Source organism: Caretta caretta, chromosome 7 (assembly GCF_965140235.1).
Source record: "Caretta caretta isolate rCarCar2 chromosome 7, rCarCar1.hap1, whole genome shotgun sequence".
NCBI classification, from domain to species: domain Eukaryota; kingdom Metazoa; phylum Chordata; order Testudines; family Cheloniidae; genus Caretta; species Caretta caretta.
The window spans coordinates 86102927-86122206 of NC_134212.1; the positions used below are offsets into that span (position 1 = coordinate 86102927).

General features: G+C 45.2%; 1 protein-coding gene across 5 annotated transcripts in view; it reads right to left on the reverse strand.

The window, feature by feature from the left end:
• MICU1 (mitochondrial calcium uptake 1) overlaps positions 1 to 15300 on the reverse strand; it is a 208726-nt gene extending 193426 nt beyond the window's left edge. Inside the window, exon 1 of one of the 5 annotated variants that reach the window (XM_075130908.1) lies at positions 15060 to 15300. In XM_075130908.1, the coding sequence (XP_074987009.1) occupies positions 15060 to 15196 (137 nt within the window). In that variant the 5' untranslated portion in view covers positions 15197 to 15300. Of the gene's footprint in view, positions 1 to 14854; positions 15033 to 15059 lie in introns of those variants that run through there. The other 4 variants (XM_048856880.2, XM_048856881.2, XM_075130910.1 and 1 more) reach the window with 4 other exon arrangements.
• Between the last annotated feature and the right edge of the window lie 3980 nt (positions 15301 to 19280).

The following is a 19280-nucleotide window of genomic DNA, read 5'->3' on the forward strand; positions in this document are numbered from 1 at the left end:
GTACAACCCCTGAGTTTACAGGTTCATTAAAAACTCTTGCTAATGGGCTTGCAATTTCATGTGCCAATTGCTTTAATATTCTTGGATGAAGATTATCTGCGGCCCCCGATTTAGTCCCATTAAGCTGTTTGAGTTTCGCTTCTACCTCAGATATGGTAATATCTACCTTCATAGCCTCATTCCCATTTGTCATGCTACTATTATCCCTAAGATCCTCATTAAAGACTGAGGCAAAGTATTTGTTTAGATATTGGGCCATGCCTACATTATCCTTAACCTCCACTCCATCCTCAGTGTTTAGCGGTCCCACTTCTTCTTTCTTTGTTTTCTTCTTATTTATATGGCTATAGAATCTTTTACTATTGGTTTCAATTCCCCTTGCAAGGTCCAACTCTACTTGACTTTTAGCCTCTCACTTTATCCCTACATATTCTGATCTCAATAAGGTAGCTTTCCTTGCTGATCCCTCCCATCTTCCACTCCCTGTATGCTTTCTGCTTTTTCTTAATCACCTCTCTGAGATGCTTGCTCATCCAGCTTGGTCTACAACTCCTGCCTTTGAATTTTTTCCCCTTTCTTGGGATGCAGGTTTCCGATAGCTTCTGCAGTTTTGACATAAAGTAATCCCAGGCCTCCTCTGCCTTTAGATCCATAAGTTCTTCAGTCCAATCCACTTCCCTAACTAATTTCCTTAATTTTTGAAAGTCAGCCCTTTTGAAAATCAAAAACCCTAGTCGCAGATTTATTTTTGTTTATCCTTCCGTTCAGTTTGAACTGAATTAGCTCATGATGACTTGAACCAAGGTTGCCCCCTACAACCATTTCTTCTATGAGGTCCTCAGTACTCACCAAAACCAAAACTAAAATAGCATCCCCTCTTGTTGGTTCAGCAACTACTTGATGAAGTAATTCATCAGTTATCGCATCTAGGAAAATCTGAGCCCTATTATTATTGCTAGCACTTGTCCTCCAGTCTATACCTGGGAAGGTAAAGTCTCCCATGATCATGCAGTTTCCATTAGTATTTACTTCATTAAAAACATTTAAAAAGGCTCTATCCATATTGTGGCAAATTGCCGGCACTACTACGATGGGTCTCCCACTATCTCTTCTTGGGTGGGGGTTCAGGGCACCATTTCTTGCCCCTGAACTGGGGTATTAACTGCCCCACTAGTGTCTTAGAGGAGGGGAGTGGAGTGGAGAGGGAGGGACCTGGGCCCGCCCTCTACTCCGGGTCCCAGCCCAGGGGCCCTAGAGATAGCGGTAAACCACTAGAACTAGTGGTTCCTTCCCCTGGGCTACTTCCCTCTCCTGCCCTTCAACTTATGGGGCTTCCTGCCCTCCCTCTGCACAAACCAGGTGTCCCTTTACTGAGAGTCTTGGTCTTCTTAGCCCACTGCAGAACTTCTCCAAACTCTCCTCTGCTTCCCTCCAAACTGCTCTCTGCTCCAACACCAATCCACTCTGCTTCAACTCCTCCTCTTGTCTGATTGAAGCAGGGGTTTTTTATCATGTCACAATATCCAAATTAGATCCCGGCGGTCTATAGCACACCCCAAGCACTATCACAGGGGAGGCTCTAGCAGTTTTCTTCCCCAATGTGACTTTTCCCCAGACAGACTTTGTCTTATCCATTCCATCCCTTCTTATTTCTTTACATTCTACCTCATCATTGATATACAATGCTACTCCACCACCTTTGCCTTTATTTCTGTCTTTCCTAAACAGCACATACCCTTCAATACCTGTAGTCCAGTCATGATTACTATTCCACCATGTTTCTGTTATCCCTATAATATCTGGTTTCACTTCCTGCACCAGTAGCTCTAGTTCCTTCATTTTGTTACCTAGGCTACTCGCACTGGTGTACAAACATATTAATTTTTTCTGTTTGGCCTCACTCACATTCTTTACCCGATTAGGCATGGACATTCTACAGCCAGTATGACCTATTAGACTGGTATCCACACTGCCCTTCCTCCTACCCACGGCTGTATCCTTTCTTACTTTGTTTTCTTCCCTCTCAATGTTAAAATCCGGCGTGGAGATTACCTGGACATCTCCCAACCATCTCCCCCAAATTCCTAGTTTAAAGCTCTCTTAATCAGTTGTGCCAGCCTCCATCCTAGAAGGCTATTTCCTTCCCTACTCAGATGAAGTCCATCCCGAGAGAACTGTCCTCTGTCCATGAATGCCTCCCAGTGGCCATACATCCCAAAGCCCTCCTTATAGCACCACTGCCTGAACCATCTGTTGATGCTCATAATCTTGTCACACCTTTGTTGCCCTTCTCTAGGAAGAGGCAGAATCCCACTGAAGGTCACCTGAGCCTTGATTTCCTTAAGCGTCTTCCCCAGCCTGGCATAGATTCTTGCTGGAACATATCAAGGGAGACTATCGGTATCATCTGTCCCCACATGAAGGATGATCAGTGGATTCTTTCCCTCTCCCTTTAGGATCCTCTTCAACCTCAGGTCCACATCCCGTATCTTAGCACCTGGAAGACAGCACACCCTTCTATTCTCTAGATCAGCTCTGATTCCAGGCCTGTCCATTCTTCTCAGTAAGGAGTCCCCGATCAAGTAGACCTGCCTTTTTCTGGTGACGGTGCGATTCTCCGGTCTATCCCCTATTCCCTCTGGCTACAAGTTCTTTCCATTCCTATTCTCCCTTGTAATCCTCTTCAACCCATCCTGTATCCTCCTGGGACTCATATTTGGTGTAGTCTCCATTGACTCTTCCCTTTTTCCTATAGGAATAGCCGCTCTTTTCTTCTTCCTTGCCCTTCCACCTTCAGTGACCACCTGCTGAGCCCCTTCTTCATTTTCCAACTCTGCAAACCCGTTCTTGAGCTCTATTTCTCCTTCACTAGCCCGTCTTTTCCTCTGCCTGGTTCTCTTAGTCACATGCTTCCACTGTCCATTTTATTCACCCAGCAGTCTCCCTTCAAAGTTCTTCGGTCCTGCTTCCATCTGCGAGTCTGAGCTTTTCCCTTCAGCCGCCTCATGTCTTTGCTCCATAATCCGCTCGAACCCCCTTCTTTACTCAACCAGACTTTCAACCTGCATCTCCAATCCTCGGATCTTTTCTTCCATCAGCTCTATCAGACAGTACTTCATGCAGACAAAACTCTTTCCAGGTACACCCTCCAGGATCATGTACATACTGCAGTTTCCACATCCAGTCATCTTCATTGTGTCTTCCACTACTTGGGTCACTCCCATTGCTGCCTCTGTATCTGTCATAGCCTTCCCACCTAAATCTTGTTAATCTTCTCCTCCAACAGAATTCCCACTCAAACTCCCCTGTTTACAGCTCTGTTTGCTGGCTCCTGTGCTGCTGCAGATGTAATGCTGTGGTTTGGAATTCCTAGTAAACATGTTCCTGACCCCATATTTGCAATATAAGATATTGGTTGATGATGGTTTCTCAGGTACAGCATATTATAGGCTTTGCAATACTGATCAAGATCCATTGCCACAGTGATCTACCTGCTAAATCCTGTTGAATTAGGATTGGAGCATATGGGATGACTGAAGAAAAGAACCTTTCCTCGGTTAGGTTTTACCAGTCCTGGTTATGAGCCCAAATAACTGAGTTGGTACAGCATCTGACTTTTAATCTAAGGTTTCATGGTTCAAGATCCTTTTTTATGCAGTATTATTTAAGGAAAGATGGTCTAGTGGCACCAGCATGGGACTCAGGAGATGTGGGTTTGATTTCCTGATGTGCCAGACTCCCTTGTGTGACCTTGAGCAAGTCACTTAATTGCTCACCGGGAAGTTGTGAAGATGCAGTTTAAAGATTGTGAGGAGCTCAAATACTATGGTGATGAAGGCAATATAAACACAAAAGATAGGTTAGTCTAATCATATGCATATTGTCAGTCTCTCCTGTGTAATATGGTCATGCAGCCAAGTCACTTGCTGCATAATTGCAGAATATTTTAATTGTTCTATTGTAGGGCTCAAGAATCGAAACTTTAATTTGAAAAAAATTAAGTCCCTATTCCTTATCCCTGCTTATTAAACAGAATCAAGATAAAAGTACAAATCATCAGGTATTCCTAAGCTCTGCTTGGTGCATCTGAGAAGTATAATTGACTTTACAATCTCTAGTCCCCCACCCTCATCTTGAAGAAGACAGTATCTGGTTTGGTTCTTTCTCAGCGCAAGTTAGAATAACTCTGGGACATTCCACCAATCCCAGATAACCAGAGCAGAAGTGTGCTCCACCAACAACCCCAACACACTCATTACACAGTGGGGTGAGGAGAAGCAGTAACAAGTGCCCTAGAGAACGGATGCTCTTCCAACACAAGGGGAATCCTCAGCAACCCCATTAGGGCAATTCCACCCTGCGACACGAAAGGGAATGAGCAGAAGACAAATGTGCTTACATGTGTTGGAGTTTTTTTTAGTTGGAGTAGCAGAAGCAGGGGCAGCTAGCTGCAGTGGTCGACAGGGGAATGAAGAATTGTAGTTACTGTGCAGCAGCACAGAAGTTAGAAAATAGAGCTGAAAGCCGGGGGGGAGGAGTGAGAGTTTCCTTTTTGACAGCAGCTTAGGAGGGAAGACTATGACAGCAGCAGGAGGTAGCAATGGTAGAGACCCAAGGAATGAAAGAGACAATGAAGATAACTGGATATAAAAGCTGTGGCACGTACATTGTTCTGGAGAGGGTACCTAAAAAGTGATTCATTTGTATTAAGTGCAATCTGATAGATCTGATACAAGAGAAGATTTGAGGTTTGGAGATGCAGTTAGAAACTATAGCTGAGTTTTAAAGGGGATTTGAGTGGATAGAGGGAAGGAAAGGAGGAGCCTGAAGGGAAGCCTCAAGACTTGTAGACGCATGCTAGACCAGAGAACTCTGAGGGTAGACTGCTGGATTAAGAAAGTGAACAGTGGAAGCATGTGACTATGAGAACAAAGGCAGAGGAACAGACCAACTAGTGAAGAAGACAGAGCTGAGGAACATGTTTGCTAATTTGGAAAAAGAAGGGGAGAGGTAGGCAGCAACAGAAGATGGGAGAGAAGGAAGAAGAAAAGAGCGCTAGTCCTCCAAGAAGAGGGCAAGAGACAATGGAGATAGCCAGAGGATGACTCACTGAAGATTGCAAGAGAGAACAGAAGACAATATGACTTGCAGCCAGAAAGAACAGAAGGGGGAAGGCCAGAGAATTGCACCAACACTGGAAGAAGCAGATCTACATGACTGGGACCTCCCGACTAAGAACAGACAGGCCTGTCACCAGAACTTATCTGGAGAACAGAAGGATGTGCTGTTTGCCAGGAGCGAAGATATAATATGCGGACCTGAAGCTGAAGAGGATCCAAATGGAAGCTGGAAAGAATCCACAGACTGCTTCCCACATGAAGGACAATGATATTGCTAGATTCTTACGGTATGCATCATCAAGGAAGACTATGCCAGGCTGAGGAAGATGCTTAAAGAAATGGAGGTTCAGGTGATCTTCACTGGGATTCTACCACTCCCTGAGGAGAAAAGTGAAGACAAGAAAATATGTTGATCAACAGATAGCTCAAGCAATGGTGCTATAGGGAGCAGTTTTTTGGTATTCGACCACTGGCAGGCATTCACGGGCAGAGGACTGTTCTTATGTGATGGATGTCACCTGAATAGGGAGGGAAACAGTCTTCTGGGCTGGAGGTTGGCACATCTAATTAAAAATCTTTAAACTAGGAATTTGGGGGAGACAGCTGGGAGATGCTTACATAATCACCATGCCTGATTCTACTATGGAGCAAGAAGAAAATCAACTGGGAGGATACAGCAATGGAGAAAGGAACAACAGAGGGTAGGAGAATGGTCAAGAGGAAAGATAGTACCAATACCACTGACAGTAACAGTCAGGTAGGCGATACAAGCAATAAAATGACTGCACCTAATTGGACAAAGAATCTGGCTGAGATCAAAACAGAAACAGCTAAGATGTTTGTACACAAATGCAGGGGGCCCAGGTAACAAAATGTAAGAGAAAACCAGATATTTTAGGGATAACAGAAACAGGCGGGGGGATAGTAATCATGACTGGAATACAGGTGTTGAAAGATAAATGCTGTTCAGGAAAGACAGAAATAAAAAGGTAAGGGTGATGGAGTAGCATTGTATATTAATGATGAAGCAGACTGCCAAGAAATTAGAAAAGGAGTACTTGTGGCACCTCAGAGACTAACCAATTTATTTGAGCATAAGCTGTAGCTCACGAAAGCTTATGCTCAAATAAATTGGTTAGTCTCTAAGGTGACGCAAGTATTCCTTTTCTTTTTGCGAATACAGACTAACACGGCTGTTACTCTGAAACAAGAAATTAGAAGTGATGGAATGGATAAAACAATCTGTTTGGGTCAAAAATCGCTTTGGGAAAGAAAACTAACAAACACTCCACCGGGATTGTGGTTGGGGTCTCCTACAGACTCACATGATCCAAGTTGGATATGGACAGAGACCAATAATATTTTTAATGAAATAAATACTACTGGGAATTTTGTGATTATGGTATTTAATCTTCTTTAATCTTTAGTCTTTAATCTTTAATCTTCTAGATACAGACTGAAGGATAAGTGCTACTAATAATGGTAGGGCCCAGATATTGCTGGGATGTGATAGCCAACAGATTTCTTCACCAAACAGTCACCGAACCAACAAGAAGTGACACAATTTTAGATTTAGTGTTGGTAAGCAGCAAAGGCATCAAAAAAGAACTGGCTGTAGAAGAAAGCTTAGTTTGAGTGATCATGAGTTAATTCAATTTAAACTATATGGAAAGAAAAATAGGTCTGCAACTAGGGTCCCTAATTTTAAAAGAGACAACTTTAAAAACATTAAGGGAATTAGTTTCTGCAACTTTGACTTAAAATAATTCCAAGCCTCCTTCGTGTTCAGATGCTCAAGTTCTTCAGTCCAGTCCATTTCCATAACTATCTTAAGGCTGCATCCCAAATAAGGGGAAAATATTTGTAGGGAGGGGTTGCTTCTTCATTGGGTTGGTTTGCATCTCAAAACAGAAAGCCTAGAAGGAATAAAAGAAGGGATGGATCAGCAAAGCTACCTCTTGGAGGTCAGAAAATGTAGGGGAAAAGTGAAAACTGCCAAAAGCCAATCAGAGTTGGACATCGCAAAGGAAACTAAAACCAACAGTAAAATGTTCATTATCTACACAGATACAAAGAAAACAAGGAAAGAAGAAGGGGAAAGGAGTCCAGGAGAGCTGGCTGTATTTCAAGGAATCCCTGTTGAGGTTACAGGGACAAACCATCCCGATGAGTCGAAAGAATAGTAAATATGGCAGGCGACCAGCTTGGCTTAATGGTGAAATCCTAGCGGATCTTAAACATAAAAAAGAGGCTTACAAGAAGTGGAAGGTTGGACATATGACCAGGGAAGAGTATAAAAATATTGCTCGGGCATGTAGGAATGATATCAGGAGGGCCAAATCGCACCTAGAGCTGCAGCTAGCCAGAGATGTCAAGAGTAACAAGAAGGGTTTCTTCAGGTATGTTGGCAACAAGAAGAAAGCCAAGGAAAGTGTGGGCCCCTTACTGAATGAGGGAGGCAACCTAGTGACAGAGGATGTGGAAAAAGCTAATGTACTCAATGCTTTTTTTGCCTCTGTTTTCACTAACAAGGTCAGCTCCCAGACTGCTGCGCTGGGCATCGCAAAATGGGGAAGAGATGGCCAGCCCTCTGTGGAGACAGAGGTGGTTAGGGACTATTTAGAAAAGCTGGACGTGCACAAGTCCATGGGGCCGGATGCGTTGCATCCGAGAGTGCTGAAGGAATTGGCGGCTGTGATTGCAGAGCCATTGGCCATTATCTTTGAAAACTCGTGGCGAACGGGGGAAGTCCCGGATGACTGGAAAAAGGCTAATGTAGTGCCAATCTTTAAAAAAGGGAAGAAGGAGGATCCTGGGAACTACAGGCCAGTCAGCCTCACCTCAGTCCCTGGAAAAATCATGGAGCAGGTCCTCAAAGAATCAATCCTGAAGCACTTGCATGAGAGGAAAGTGATCAGGAACAGCCAGCATGGATTCACCAAGGGAAGGTCATGCCTGACTAATCTAATCGCCTTTTATGATGAGATTACTGGTTCTGTGGATGAAGGGAAAGCAGTGGATGTATTGTATCTTGACTTTAGCAAAGCTTTTGACACGGTCTCCCACAGTATTCTTGTCAGCAAGTTAAGGAAGTATGGGCTGGAAGAATGCACTATAAGGTGGATAGAAAGCTGGCTAGATTGTCGGGCTCAACGGGTAGTGATCAATGGCTCCATGTCTAGTTGGCAGCCGGTATCAAGTGGAGTGCCCCAAGGGTCGGTCCTGGGGCCGGTTTTGTTCAATATCTTCATAAATGATCTGGAGGATGGTGTGGATTGCACTCTCAGCAAATTTGCGGATGATACTAAACTGGGAGGAGTGGTAGATACGCTGGAGGGGAGGGATAGGATACAGAGGGACCTAGACAAATTGGAGGATTGGTCCAAAAGAAATCTGATGAGGTTCAATAAGGATAAGTGCAGGGTCCTGCACTTAGGACGGAAGAACCCAATGCACAGCTACAGACGAGGGACCGAATGGCTAGGCAGCAGTTCTGCGGAAAAGGACCTAGGGGTGACAGTGGACGAGAAGCTGGATATGAGTCAGCAGTGTGCCCTTGTTGCCAAGAAGGCCAATGGCATTTTGGGATGTATAAGTAGGGGCATAGCGAGCAGATCGAGGGACGTGATCGTTCCCCTCTATTCGACATTGGTGAGGCCTCATCTGGAGTACTGTGTCCAGTTTTGGGCCCCACACTTCAAGAAGGATGTGCATAAATTGGAGAGAGTCCAGCGAAGGGCAACAAAAATGATTAGGGGTCTGGAACACATGAGTTATGAGGAGAGGCTGAGGGAGCTGGGATTGTTTAGCCTGCAGAAGAGAAGAATGAGGGGGGATTTGATAGCTGCTTTCAACTACCTGAAAGGGGGTTCCAAAGAGGATGGCTCTAGACTGTTCTCAATGGTAGCAGATGACAGAACGAGGAGTAATGGTCTCAAGCTGCAGTGGGGGAGGTTTAGATTGGATATTAGGAAAAACTTTTTCACTAAGAGGGTGGTGAAACACTGGAATGCGTTACCTAGGGAGGTGGTAGAATCTCCTTCCTTAGAGGTTTTTAAGGTCAGGCTTGACAAAGCCCTGGCTGGGATGATTTAACTGGGAATTGGTCCTGCTTCGAGCAGGGGGTTGGACTAGATGACCTTCTGGGGTCCCTTCCAACCCTTATATTCTATGATTCTATGATTCACTAAGCACTGAGGACGGGATGGAGATAAGAGAACACAGGTATGACCCGACGCCTAAACAAATACTTTGCCTCAGTTTTTAATAAGGGCACTGAGATGCTTGAGATAGCGGCAGGGTAGCTAACAGGAACAAGGATATGAAAGTAGAAATTACCACATTTGAGGTGGAAATCAAACTCAAACAGCGTAATGGGACGAATTGGGGGACCCGGATGTTCTCCATTCAAGAACATTAAAGGAACTGGCACATGAAATTGCAAGCCCAATAATAATGAATCTGTAAGCTTGGGAGTTATATTCTCTGACTGGAGAACGCAAATAATATCTATATTTAAGAAAGGGAAAAAATTATGCAGGAAACTACAGACCTGTTAGTTTGACCTCAATTTTATGCAAGGTCTTAGAACAAATTTTGAAAGAGAAAGTAGTTAACAACATAGAGGTAAATGGTAATTAGGATAAGATAGAACATGGTTTTACAAAAGGTAGATCATGCCGGACCAACGTGATCTCTTTCTCTGAGAAGATAATTTCTTGAAGAAGGACATGCAGTAGACCTAATCTACGTGGGTTTCAGCAAAGCATTTGATACAGTTCCACACGGGCAATTAGTTAAATTGGAAAAGATGGGGCTTAATAAGAATCAAAAGGTGGGTCAGGAACTGGTTAAAGGGGTGACTACAATGGGTCATGCTGAAAGGTAAATAAAAAAGTGGAGGGAGGTTACTAGTGGAGTTCCTCAAGGATCCATCTTGGGACTAATCATATTTAACATTTTCATTAATGACTGTGGCACAAGGAGTATATGTGAGCTAATAAAATTTGCACATGACACAAAGTTGGGAGATATTGCCAATATGGAGGAGGAGCAGAATATCATACAAAAAGATTTGAGCAACCTTGAGAACTGAAGTAAAAGAAATGGGATGAAAATCAATACTGCAAAGTCATGCACTTAAGCTAACAAAGATTTTTTGCTAAACGTGGGGGACATATCAGTTGGAAGAAGCAGAGGAGGCAAAAGACCTGGGTGTATTGGTCAATCACTGGATGACCACTTATCACCAATGTGATGCAGCTGTAAAAAAGGCTAATGCAATCCTAGGAAGCATCAGGTAAGGTATTTCCAGTAGAAATAGGGAAGTGTTATTGACATTATACAGGGCACCGGTGAGACCTCATCTGGAATACGGTGTGCAATTCTGGTTAAAACTGGCACAAGTGCAGAGAAGGGCTATTAGGATGATCAGAGGAATAGAAAACCTACCTTATAAGAGGAGACTTAAGGAGCTTGGCTTGTCTAGTCTAACAAAACTAAGGATAAGAGGTGATATGATGGCTTTCTATAAATACATCAGAGGAACAAACACCAGGGAGAGAGCGGAGTTATTTAAGTTAAGGGCTAATGTTGGTGCAAGAACAAATGGATATAAACTGGCTATAAATAAGTTTAGGCTCAAAATTATGTGAAGGTTTCTTGCCATCAGAGGAGTGAAATTCTGCAACAGCCTTCCAAGGGGAGCAGTGGAGGCAAAAAACCTAACTTGTTTCAAAACTTATCTTGATAAGTTTATGGAGGGGATGGTATGATGAGGCTGCCTAGAATGGCATATGGCCCATCCACAATTGCTATTAGCAAATTACCTCCAGTTGCCAGAGATGGGACACTAAAGAGAGAGGGCTCTGAGTTACTACAGAGAATTCTTTCCCGGATATTTGGCTGGCAGGTCCTTCCCACGTGCTCAGGGCCAGGAAGAAATTTTCCCCTGTGTCAGATTGGCAGAGACACTGAGGTTTTTTTCACCTTCCTCTGAAGCCTGGGACATGGAACACTTTCAGGCTTGAACTAGAGTAAATGGCAGATTCTCTGTAACTTGAACTTCTTTAAATGAAGCCATGAGGACTTCAGGAACTTGGCCAGAGGTTATGAGCCTGCTACAGGAGTGGGTGGGTGAGGTTCTGTAGCCTGCAACAGGTAAGAGCTCAGATGGATCATGATGGTCCCTTCTGGCCTTAAAGGCTATGAGTCTAAGTAAATACAGAAATCAGTAGCACATTTAAAATTGTGCAACTGGAAGATTAAATTTAATTTTATACCAAAATGCATAGAGAACATTAGGACTGGAATGGACTGAGTGATGAGTATGGCTCCTACAACATAGCTTAAAGCTAAAATCCCCATGTAGGGCATAAGTCCTCATACGACGTATATGCTTGAGTAAGCAATTTGCTTTTTAGATTATTTCGGAACTTGAAAACAATGAGTGTGGTGGCACCTTAAAGACTAACAGATTTATTTGAGCATGAACTTTCGTGGGTAAAAACCCCCACTTGTGAAGAAAGCTTATGCCCATGAAAGCTTATGCTCAAATAAATCTGTTAGTCTTTAAGGTGCCACCGGACTCCTCGTTTTTTATTTGTGGATACAGACTAACACGGCTACCCCTCTGATACTTGGAACTTGTACATGGTTTCTCTTTTGCTGTGTAGGTATATTTTTTAATATCTTAGTTTCTTAGTACGAGGAAGTAACCATTCCAAAGGCTGCCACATATAATTTGGAGAAGAAAACTCAAGTTTGTTAAAGTAACATCTATACACAGAATTATAAAAACAAATGAAGATAGCTGAAGCTCACATATCTGCTGAAGATTAGAAGGAAGGCTCACCCAGACCATAAGTGAAAAATATCACCCACACAGCTGTTCGGTTTGCAAAACCAATTTCCTTTTGAAGTGGATTATTTCAAAATATGTATTAATTTTCCATAAAATATAGCCATTATAAGTATGAATTGTTAACACAATACCCAATACAACAAACACTAAAATCTTGTATTGCATGTTTACATCAAATTATGTCTTGAATTTCTTGAATTAGGACTTGAATTTTTGGTTTAGAATCTGGTTTAGACTGAGTTTGAAAAGGGAAGAATTAATTTTCAGTCACTGAGTTTCATTACAGTTTTTTTCCCTTTAAAGCATGGCACAGTTGTACACAATGAAACAGGACTGTGTATTCCTATGTGTATATAGCACCTGGAACAATCCAATCCAATTCTGATTAAAATAGTGCTGAGCCCCCATTATATTAATGTTGACAAGCTACCCCAATAATAAAAGGCAAAATGTACATATCCCTAAATAATTTGAAAGGAAAAGGAATGAAACAAAAAAGGTACTGAATATAAGGTTTAGCCAACTTTCTTAAAAGGGAATTACTATTACCTTGGCAGTATTGGGGACTAAAGTCCTATCCATTAAAATTAGTGCAGCATTGACAAGAGACAAGCTAATTTCTTTTTCCAACCTATGTGCCCTTGTTACAGAATGAGCATCTCCAGGTTCTGTCACTCATCCTTCCTGATAAACAATGTCAGTTAGGATGCTGAACTTCCATCACCAGTTCATTTTACAACTGAGTAATCAAATGATGATAACTTCTGATCACTTGCAATCTTGACTGGATGTGAACTGATTAACCTGCTTCCCCTTACAGGAATTTTTGCAGATGATATTCTTATTGTAATACTAGGTTTGGCTAGCCACCAGTCATAACTCTGTCCAATGGTGAAGACTTTCAGGAAGTAGGGTTGGGGTTTTTGCCTTCTCCTCTAGAGCTGTGGCATGAACCCTCCATGAAATCCCACTATGTCTCCAAAACTTCGACATCAGTGTCCTTTTTCAGACTTTTTTCCTTCTTTATCAATACTTACTTCTCTGCTCCTTGGAAACCCAGCTTATTGAACTGGATAATGCCATTGATCTATTTACGCAAGGGCTCTCAATCTTTCCAGACTACTGTACCCCTTTCAGGAGTCTGATTTGTCACCCCCAAGTTACACCGCACTTAAAAACTACTTGCTTACAAAAGCAGACATAAAAATACAAAAGTATCACAGCACACTATTAATGAAAAAAATGCTTACTTTCTCATTTTTACCATATAGTTATAAAATAAAGCAACTGGAATATAAATATTGTAACTTACATTTCAGGGTACGGTATATAGAGCTGTATAAATAAGTCATGGTCTGTGTGAAATTTTAGTTTGTACCGACTTTGCTGGTGCTTTTTATGAAGCCTGTTGTAAATATAGGCAAGTATCAAGGTGAGTTGATGCACTCCCTGAAAACCTTTGCATACCCCCAGGGGTTCACGTACCCAAGTTGAGATCCACTGATTTACAATATAAGGTTGATATGGAGTTGTAACTAACATTAAGGCTGAAGGCCACTGAAGTACTCTTCCCAGAATACAAACAAAATATACTCATTATTTAAAACTGTAAAATTAGTGGCCTCGAGGGCCAAATAGGATTGTTATTCTATTGGCCAGTGGTCCCCAAACTGTGGGGCACAGAGGAACATTTGAGGAAGGAGGATAGGGCGCACCACCCAGCCCCACTCTGCTCCCAGTGTCACTCCAGCTCAGGCTTCTGCCCCTGGCTGCTGATTGCCACTCCAGGGAGGGTTTGGGGGTGGATGGATGGATTCCATTACGAATAAGGGGGGAGAGGTGCAACAAAAAAAGTTTGAGGACCACTGCTATAGGCAGTGTTGCTTGAAAGAGCCATATACTATATTTGAAGATGGCGAATAAAGGGACGTTTGTTTTAGAACAGGACAGTTTATTTTTAAGATTGCCCCCATGGAATAATCTTGGGCTTCACTCATACTAGGTCTGCAACTTGGGTCACTTTTCTGAATGCTGTTGAGTTACCTATTCAAGAAGCACAACATGAGGAAAAGATTTCTTACAATATCATTAAAGTCACATATCCTGAAAATATTAGAACAATTTAGGGGATATATTCTACATAAAGAACTCAAAATATGCAATTTAATTAATCAGAGCTTGGAAAATCCACTCACCTACTTACCTTTTGCAAGCAGGAAGTGTTATCTGTCAAGTATGGGAATCATGCATTTCTATAGAGTTTAAGCTTTCATTTTTAAAAAAAGCTTCTAGAACTTATAATTTTTTACAAGTATCTTCCCCCTATATGGTCCTTATCCCCTTCTGAAAGTGAGTGTAAGCAGTGCTGTCTGACAACTCAGTGACTCAGCTGATGATCAGAGGTTTCCCAAGCAGCAGAGTGAAGCTGTCTTGTTAGTTTCCCTTGCAGCTCACAGGATTCTTTAAGAGGAGCAGTGAAACTGACCAGTCTGGTTACTTTTGCTTCTTGGAAGGGCCAAGCCCCAGAGAGAGGCACTGCAGCTGGGGGAAGAGACCCCACACTCCCGACACTGGGACAGGCAGCTGAGATGTGGGGTGGAGGGGGTATGGCCAAGTTTATCCCCAAGTAGGAGGAACCCCTCTATCCTCCCACATCCCAGCAGCTAGGCTGGACTGTTGTCCCCTGCCCCAGCGGCTGTACCCGGCCTCTGGCACTGAGCTGTGGACAATGGGGCCAGCCCCACTTTGCCCTCTATCATGACCCTACGAGTGAATGGCAGCACTCTGATAAGTCAGGACCCACAGCGCTCCTCTGAGGGCGGCCCCCAGCCGCCTCCCCCCGCAGACCCCTCAACCCATTGCTGACACGCACCGAGCTTCCTCCGCAAAGGCTGCGGCAAACCGGGCTCGCAGACTGGGATGGGGGGTGTGACGGAGCAGCAGAGGGTACCGAGCCACCCGGCCCGCCCCACCGCGGAGAGTCACGGTTCACCACAGAGACCTCTGTGCCCTCTCGGTGCAGTCGGCTCTGCGATACAGCCCCTGCCTCAGGAGGGTGCGGGGCCGGCCGCTCTTACCCGCTGTCCCGGGCTCCGCAGCGACGACGCCACACTCCCCTGCCCCAGCAACCAGCTCCGCCTTCCCTAGTACAGAGAAAACTGGAGCGGCGTACAGAAAGGCCCCGCCCCCGCCGCTCTTCCGTAGGCAGAGGCATGCTGGGATGGTGGCGGACCAGAGCCGGGGCGGGACGGTCCGTCGCTGTGGTGTAGGACTGAGGAGCTCTGCCGTTGCCTGCGCCGTGACCTCCGCCTCTCTGTGACGGCATTGTCAGGCAGGACCCGCGCGTCATGACGTCTCCATGTGATGTCATAGCGTGTGCATTCTGGGGCGCCCAGCCTGCTGGACGTGGACCTCTTTACCAATGTGCATCTTGGGAGCTGGGGCGTCCTGAGCTCAGGGACGTTTCCTTTGGCTTCCCCGCCTGCCTGGCCCCTTTCCCTGGAGGTGGAAGCGTGTAACTGGCCTGGGGCTGTGTGTAGTGAGGATAATACCTTGCACCCGCCAAAGAGGGATCCCGAAGATATTGCTTAACTCAGGAGACAGTCACCTTGAAATCTAATCAACTTCAAAAAAATTAGTAAAACATAGTTTCACATACTACCTCAGCCCCCAGTCTTCCCTGCTAGTTTCTGTGCCTTTGCAATCACATTCTTCTATGTTTTTTTTTTAAATCTATCCTCTGTTATTGTGTGAGAGATGCACAAATGGACCAGGAGAAACTAACACTCCAGTCTGCACTACATCTGCATGTGTGGACCCCTGAGCCCATGCAGAGCTCATTGCAAGCAAGGCCATCCTTACCCATATGCAGAATACGCAGCTGTGTAGGGCACCAGGAAATTTAGGGCACCAAATTGCCCCAAATTTTCTGGTGCCCTACACAGCTGCGTGCTGCTCTAGCGGCCAGCCTGATCCCCTGGCTGGCTGAGCCCGCCAGGAAAGCTACCCCCACCCTGCCTTTTCTCCAAAGCCCCCGCCATGCCTTTTCCCCAAAGCCCCCACCACTGCTCCACCCCAGCCCCAGCCCCAACCCCACCCTCACCCCACCCCTTCCCCTGAGCTAGGTTCAGGTGAACTGCAGCAGGGGTTGGGCATGCCCTGCACTCACCGGGCGGCAGGAAGTGGAACAACCCGGCCCCAGCCTGCTCCACTCCGCTGGCGCCCAGCTGCGCCACCGGTGAGTGCTGGGGAGCAGTTCCCCCCTGCCCACCAAGTCCCAAAGCTGGGAGCCAGGGGAGTGGAGCAGGTTGGGGCCGGGTCACTCCACTTCCTGTCGCCCCCTGACTGTGAGGTCGGGCCGCCCAGCAATCACCAGGTGGCAGGAAGTGGAGCAACTCAGCCCCAACCAGCTTCGCCAGCTCATGCTGGGGGGCGGTTTCCCCCTACCCCCCAAGCCTTCTCCTGCCCCCCACAGACCTTGGGCACAGACCCCACCCACAACACTGTTCCCTCTAAGCTGTGCACGTGTGCGCACACACACCAATCCTAAACCCTGTGCACACGGCGAAACACTGCGCGCACAAAAATTTGCACAGAAGCACAAAAATTTGAACAGAAGACATTTTTTGTGCACATGGCCTGTCAAAAGTTTGCACAGAAGAAATTTTTTGTGCACACAGTCTGTCAAAAATTAGAGGGAACATTGACCCCCATCCCCCGTGGAGGCGTGGGGCCAGGCTGCGTAGGGCACCACAATGTCTAGGGACGGCCCTGATTGCAATGTTGCCGGCACCCAGTGCCAAGAGGCTAAACAACAGCTGAAGTTGGTTCGTTACCCGGTGTGCTACACCCAATAATCACAACGGGGTGGAGAAGCAGAAAAGTTTATTTGAAGCTTCAAAAAGGTACAGGGAGATTTGAATCTCAAATCCTGTACACAGAGCAGGAAGTTACACAGGCTTTTATACATCCTGTTTCCCAGCATACTTATCCAATAGCAAGCTGCCCCAAGTATCCATATAGCTAGCCAATCCAGTTTCCAGCTAGTTCCCTGGTTCTCTGTATCATTTGTTAAACTATACATAAAGCTGCTTTATTCAGCATTGTTCTTCCATATCTCCCCTGTTTGGCCTTGCTTAGTTTCAGGCAGTCTGACTCCGCAGCATATTGTTGCAGATCCTTAGCATAACTGCTGTGTGTGCCTTCAGGTGGGGAGGCCAAGGACACTTGGGCCTAGTACGCAGAGCTGCTGCGAGTGCCTCCAGGCGGGAGGGGGGGCCAAGGACACCTGGGCCTAGTGCGAGGGGGCTTCATCGACACTCGTGGTCTTCCATCCCCTCGAGTTACCTAGTGGCCATGCCCCAGTGTCACCAACAACTCCCCCCTTTGAGAACACTCAACAACCTTGGCTCTGAGTTTTCTCACTTGGGCTACTTATTTCTTTACAATAGGACTTTGCATAAGCACTTTGTGATAGCCCTGAAGAGAATGATGTATTAACTTTTGCAAAAGGGCCCTAACACATGATACTGCACAGCATAATACCAGTAATACAAGCAATACAGGAAAGAGAAATTTCAATAGCAGGCTAAATAAACCACCAAGCCAAGACGACAAACCCCAGCCTGAAAACAAGGTTTGCAACCAATCGTTCTCTGGGGCAGTATAGGCAACCTGTGCTCCAGCTCGGGCATGGGCCTCAGCCTGTACCACCTTTTTATAGATTTCGTAACTGCTATTATTTACATATACACAACATCGGGGCCCGACGAGGCACAAACCCCCCCTTGGGATGCCAAGAGATAGTCCAAAGCCAGCCTGTTTTGGAGGGAAAACGTCCTGAGCTGCTGTACCTCTTTATTTAATGTTTTTACTGCTGACCCTAAATTACTAACCGAGTCCTCTAACTTTAAGGCCACCTTCTCAAGTACCATCTGCAGCCTTATAGTATAGCGGCCTATGCATGCCATGGCTGGCCCGGTAAACAGTGCGCTATTCCCAGTACAGAGCACCCTACAAGCTTCTCGGTTGTGAGGGGATTCTTCATATTGCCCTCCAATGCTGTAGTCAGTCGCCGCAGGGTCTTTTCTCGTGACTCAACAGAGGTGTCTCAGGCATTTCTAATCTTTCCTTTGGGCAGTGTGGCAGTTATGGAAAGATGAGGAACTCCATGAGCTATATAACAGCTACCTGTCCAGTTGGCTGGCAGCACCTTGTAAGCCTTTCGGCCACATACAAAATAGTGACCCTGTAGGGCCCAGTAAGGACTGTTTCTTAAGGGGATTCCTGGGATATTTAAGGCTGCTTTGGCTGCTTTTTTAAACAATTTTTATGCCCCTACGGGGGCATCTTATTTTTTTTGATTGGGTACAAGTGGGGGCGTTTCTAATTGTGCCGTTCAAATTACACTCACCATAGGGACCACTACAAACCCACCATTGGCTTGCTACATTGGAGATATTAACTGGACGGCAAGTTGTATTTCCAAACCTTTCTTTTGTGGTAAGAGTATTTGTAAGAGTTTCCCTAAAAGGGGAGGAACCATTACACCCACACTGTTGGCCTCCCCTCTTGGCTTTATCCAATACGCATCAGCCCACTGTGTAATAACACAGGAGCTTTTTCCCACAGGACGCCCATAGTGAGCAGATTGGTTTCAGGTAAAACATAACACTCCCTCAGTGAGTACTGCAACTGAATACTCCTGGTCCTGATAGGTGGCTTGCTGTAAAGAGGTCTTGTTCCAGAACGGCGAATCCGTTCTTTCCTGCTCTTTGGTGGCAGCTAATTCTGCTAGGGTCAAGGGCAGCATGTCAAGAGGCATTCCCGTTTTGGGGGGACAGTGGAATTGGAGCACATACCCAGCAATCAGTCTGGTTTGTTAAATTAGCAACATGGTGCGCAAGCGAAACAAAGGAGTTATGCTCCCAATATGCACAATTTAGAAATACCAATACAGAGAATAACAATGTTACCCAATTAATTATCACCAGAGTCTTTCCAACCCAGGGTCTCCAGTACCTGGGTGGGCCCATTTTAGCATTAAGGTGCCCACTATTTGTATCTTTAAACATTAGCTTTAGCCCGAGATCATCACTAGATGAGGAGTCAGCAGGTTGGACGGTCCACTGTTCTGCTGACGAGGGGGCGGGTACTGCCTTCAGACAAGAGTGATGGATCCAGTTCTTGTGTCCCTCGATCTTTGCCGCTGTATGGGAGACCAGCAGGATGGTATAGGGTCCTTTCCACTTTTCCTGGAGACGCTCATCTTTCCAGGTACGAACAAGCACGGAGTCACC